This window comes from Labrus bergylta, unplaced genomic scaffold (genome assembly GCF_963930695.1).
Source record: "Labrus bergylta unplaced genomic scaffold, fLabBer1.1 SCAFFOLD_210, whole genome shotgun sequence".
Classification (NCBI taxonomy): domain Eukaryota; kingdom Metazoa; phylum Chordata; class Actinopteri; order Labriformes; family Labridae; genus Labrus; species Labrus bergylta.
Genome location: NW_027077265.1, coordinates 15,001 through 20,000, shown reverse-complemented (window position 1 = coordinate 20,000; position 5,000 = coordinate 15,001). Strand labels below are relative to the sequence as shown.

At 43.9% G+C, this 5,000-nt stretch overlaps 1 protein-coding gene across 1 annotated transcript; it reads right to left on the bottom strand.

Annotated features, from left to right (window-relative positions):
* Positions 1-1,557: 1,557 nt before the first annotated feature.
* On the bottom strand, positions 1,558-3,216 carry LOC109977505 (S-antigen protein). The gene is made up of 7 exons (XM_065952300.1): positions 3,110-3,216; positions 2,924-2,938; positions 2,336-2,605; positions 2,165-2,284; positions 1,889-2,107; positions 1,739-1,774; positions 1,558-1,696 (listed from the first exon to the last, which is right to left on the bottom strand). Exons 1-7 carry the CDS (start codon positions 3,192-3,194, stop codon positions 1,569-1,571), a joined length of 873 nt encoding a protein of 290 aa, XP_065808372.1. The 5' UTR covers positions 3,195-3,216; the 3' UTR covers positions 1,558-1,568.
* Between the last annotated feature and the right edge of the window lie 1,784 nt (positions 3,217-5,000).

Genomic DNA, 5,000 nt, shown 5'->3' with positions numbered 1-5,000 from the left:
TGCTAACCTAGCTTAAATATAGCTTCAATATAGAAGGATTTCATTAAAACCAGAGGACCCAGCAAGCCCACGTGTTTTCAATAATGATCAAAATAACTGGATTTTTTTAAAACACAGTGTTTTAAATATTAGACTTTGAATACGGTGGTTTGTTGTACTTACACATTTCTTCATCGTAGACCGGCAGAGCGCTTTCAGCGTAGCTGGGCTGCGTAAGTCATCAGGGCAGTACGCTAAGTGGGCGGGGCGTGTTACCAGGGCTCCTCCCCCCGGACCCTACTGCGCAGACTCTGGCTCCAAATGACGTCAAAATCACAAGATGGACGCGCCCGTAAGCGGCGTATTTTGGCTTCAAGAACGTTGAGTGGGAACAGCTACAGTGTGCGCCCACTGGTTTAAACTGAGAGGTGCTAATGTTTTAAACATATCTGTGTCTCTGCAACACTAAACTTAGACTTTAACACTGATTGATAATCAGTCAATCATTCATACTTTTATTATCCTCTTATTGTCTCCATGCAGGTAAATGAGCAGAATGTCAACTAAAAGACTCTGAAGGAGACCTTACTGAAGTGAAATCCTTTATTTTAGGAAGAAACTGCCATGACATCACTTTGTTTACAGACTCTACGGACAAAAACATTCATTTAACCTTCAGAACATCACAGTCGCTGGGACATCATAGAGAGCTGCCCCCCCCCCCACACAGGTCACCATGTGGTGGACTCTGAAGCTTCAGTGTTTATCCAGCTCTGCATGGGTCTGTAAACCTTTCTGTGTTCTAACCTCTCTCCATTTGTCAAAAGCATCTCCAATATTGATCCTAGTTTGAGCACGTTTCTGCTCGTGGAGCTTATTAGAAACATGCAGAGGCTTTTTAGGTCGGGTACAATCACTTCTATCTGAACCACTTCTCTTGACCGCTTCCATCGCTGCAACACCTGTTGACCTGATAACTGCTCTCATATCTGACAAACCGAGGGGCGTCCAAAACGGTCGTGTGTCTTAAAAGTGCCTACCTTCTCTGGTCCAAACAAATCCAGAGCATTCAGGAGCAGAATGTAAAGTTAGAAGGAGGACATACTGGCTGCTGCATTGTTGTCAGAGAAGCCAGCACTTCAACATAGCATGTTTCCTTAATGATCAGAGAGTAAGATACCTTTATCATCTCACTCTCTACACATCTCACTGATTGGACATTTAAATATCAAAAGTTGTCTTCAAACTCCTGCACGCTGTCTACGTTGCACACATACAAACTTTACCAATGTGTTCTTCATCTCTCTCTCTCTTATTGGTGAGACTTTCTCTCTTCTGTTCTCTTTGATTCCATCATTTATTCAAACAGAGATGTTGTAGAAAAGTGTTGTCAGCTGACTGCAGCGGAGGAGACTCTGGTATCTAATCTTTCTCTTCTCATCAGAGAGAAGTCGTCAACCTAAAGTTTCAAGAAAAGATGGCCGACAGACAGAGATGATCCAGCTTTATATAAAGAGAATAAAAAATATATTTTTGTTATAAACTCTTTGAACATTTCTACGAGGAGATGGAGAAACTCTTTCTCTTCATCAAGTGTGAATTCTTCTCGTTTCTAGACTGATGTATTTCGATGCTTTTCTTTTGTTGTGACTCCACGAGAAGATGGAGTCTGGACCTTTGGGAACAGAGTCTGGGCCTTTGGGAACAGAGTCTGGGCCTTTGGGAACAGAGTCTGGGCCTTTGGGAACAGAGTCTGGACCTTCAGAGTTTGGACCTTTGGGAACAGAGTCTGGGCCTTTGGGAACAGAGTTTGGACCTTTGGGAACAGAGTCTGGGCCTTCAGAGTTTGGACCTTTGGGAACAGAGTCTGGACCTTCAGAGTCTGGGCCTTTGGGAACAGAGTCTGGACCTTTGGGAACAGAGTCTGGACCTTTGGGAACAAAGTTTGGACCTTTGGGAACAGAGTCTGGGCCTTCAGAGTTTGGACCTTTGGGAACAGAGTTTGGACCTTTGGGAACAGAGTCTGGGCCTTCAGAGTCTGGGCCTTTGGGAACAGAGTTTGGACCTTTGGGAACAGAGTCTGGACCTTTGGGAACAAAGTTTGGACCTTTGGGAACAGAGTCTGGACCTTTGGGAACAAAGTTTGGACCTTTGGGAACAGAGTCTGGGCCTTCAGAGTTTGGACCTTTGGGAACAGAGTCTGGACCTTCAGAGTTTGGACCTTTGGGAACAGAGTTTGGACCTTTGGGAACAGAGTCTGGACCTTTGGGAACAAAGTTTGGACCTTTGGGAACAGAGTCTGGGCCTTCAGAGTTTGGACCTTTGGGAACAGAGTCTGGACCTTCAGAGTCTGGACCTTTGGGAACAGAGTCTGGACCTTCAGAGTCTGGGCCTTCAGAGTCTGGGCCTTTGGGAACAGAGTTTGGACCTTTGGGAACAGAGTCTGGGCCTTCAGAGTCTGGGCCTTTGGGAACAGAGTTTGGACCTTTGGGAACAGAGTCTGGACCTTTGGGAACAGAGTCTGGGCCTTCAGAGTCTGGGCCTTTGGGAACAGAGTTTGGACCTTTGGGAACAGAGTCTGGGCCTTTGGGAACAGAGTCTGGACCTTTGGGAACAGAGTCTGGACCTTTGGGAACAGAGTTTGGACCTTTGGGAACAGAGTCTGGACCTTTGGGAACAAAGTTTGGACCTTTGGGAACAGAGTCTGGGCCTTCAGAGTTTGGACCTTTGGGAACAGAGTCTGGACCTTCAGAGTTTGGACCTTTGGGAACAGAGTCTGGGCCTTTGGGAACAGAGTTTGGACCTTTGGGAACAGAGTCTGGACCTTTGGGAACAGAGTTTGGACCTTTGGGAACAGAGTCTGGACCTTTGGGAACAAAGTTTGGACCTTTGGGAACAGAGTCTGGGCCTTCAGAGTTTGGACCTTTGGGAACAGAGTCTGGACCTTCAGAGTTTGGACCTTTGGGAACAGAGTCTGGGCCTTCAGAGTCTGGGCCTTTGGGAACAGAGTTTGGACCTTTGGGAACAGAGTCTGGACCTTTGGGAACAAAGTTTGGACCTTTGGGAACAGAGTCTGGGCCTTCAGAGTTTGGACCTTTGGGAACAGAGTCTGGACCTTCAGAGTCTGGACCTTTGGGAACAGAGTCTGGACCTTTGTGTTCTCCTGTTAGTCGTACGTTTGAGTTGTTCTGTAACCTCGTGATCTGATTGTTCATGAACTCATCACAGCCTGTCAGATGTTGGTCCTCTCTGGGATTCTGTACTTTGTGACACTGAAACATGAGAATATGTCAAAGTGAACTTTGAAAGCTGTGGATTCATCCTGATGATCATCATGGTCTGAAGAATCCTCTTCAGCTTTTATACAATCTGCTTTAGTGAGTTTCTATTCTCATGTTCAAACTTTGTTTAAAGCACCAAGAAGAAACGTTTCTATCGCTTTAATAAAATGTTTGACCTTCAGAATCAGATTTACTGACCAGTTACACACACACTCACACATTATATACAGTAGAGCATCATAGTGTGTCATCATGACTGTGTTTAGTAATCAGTGTTTACTTACTTTTAAAGTTGGTTCCAGGTGAAAAGCTCAAAGCGGTGTCCTCGCTGCTCCCTCTGCCGGTGGAAGTTTGCTACTGTACGTCATTGTTTACAACGTGGAGGCTTGATTTTCCTCTGGTCGGATATCTCCACCGGTTGTGGTGTGGTATTTAATGATGTGTGCTATTATTTGGCATAATATACATATATATATTTTTTAAAGCGATCATCTTTGTATATTTTTCACCTGGGTTTAATGTTCCCCTCTGACAAAATAACTGGCCCCAGTTTGGCCCCCTCAGTAAAAGTGGTCTAGAACCTCCACTGTACATAAACATTCACTTATCTACGCACATAACAGGATACAAACACAACAGCATAGACATAAACATGTACAAAGATTAAGAGCCTATCCGCCTGCCATACCTGCACCAATCTGTCTGTGTTTTAAAATAATTACTACCATTTCTAATCCACAATAAAACATTTGAACAGTTTTTCAAACATTAAGGATGTCATTGAACACACAGCGTATAATTCACCCTGTAGATAAATGTTTCTCCACATGTTTGATTTCTTATAATTAATGAACCAGACGTGTTTGTTTATATATATTTGTTTGTTTTCAGAGTTTGTGTTCCTCTCAGGTCAAAAGAGGCAGATGGACTCTCTGTTAGTCCACTGACCAGCAGGACACTCCCAGAGTGTGTGTGTGTGTGTGTGTGTGTGTGTGTGTTAGAGAGGTTAACAGGAACTTTGCACTCACCCCCTTCCCCCTGCAGTGCAGTTTATTGACCAAAATCCCAGATATGGATTTTCCAGATCTGTCAGCCGTGTGACTGTAGGTCAGTCCATTAGTGTGTGTGTGTGTGTGTGTGTGTTAGAGAGGTTAACAGGAACTTTGCACTCATTCCATTCTATAACCTTACAATCTCGTAACCCCATTTATTTTTTATCCAACTGTTAAAAACATGAACTTTAAATGTTTCTCTACATATCTGAGGAGTTTATCGAGCTTCTCTGCAGACCAATCAGCAACTTCCGGTGTTTAAACATGAAGCTGATGCTGAAGTGTAAAATCCTGCAGTTCCTGGAGTGTCCACTAGAGGCTGGCTGCAGAAGAACAGGAAGTCACATACACACCCATTCTAAAAAGCCTGTTTTTACAGCAGAGATGAACATGTTTACAGCCTGGTTCAAAAAACCAAATAGGTGTGATTAGCTCATGTCTGAATGGACACACACTGTACGGGGGGTGAATGTTTTGATGACTCATCACATGAGACGAAGACGTTTATAAGTTAATAAAAAAGCCAAGAATAAAACCCAGAAAGCAAATAAAAATCCAGATAAAAACAGGAAGAAGGGGCAAAAAAACGAAGCTAACATATAATTTGCCAGTTTATGTTAAATGTTATGTCCTCGAGGAACCAAGATGAACATGATGACTGACCCCCACGAAATAAAACAGAGAAACA

Excerpts from the sequence above, each read along its gene's own strand:
- LOC109977505 (XM_065952300.1), bottom strand. The coding sequence starts at position 3,194 with ATGAACAATCAGATCACGAGGTTACAGAACAACTCAAACGTACGACTA. Across the intron at positions 2,285-2,335 it reads TCCAGACTCTGTTCCCAAAG|GCCCAGACTCTGTTCCCAAA; the intron begins GTCCAGACTCTG and ends CAAACTCTGAAG. Across the intron at positions 1,775-1,888 it reads TCCAGACTCTGTTCCCAAAG|GCCCAGACTCTGTTCCCAAA; the intron begins GTCCAGACTCTG and ends CTGTTCCCAAAG.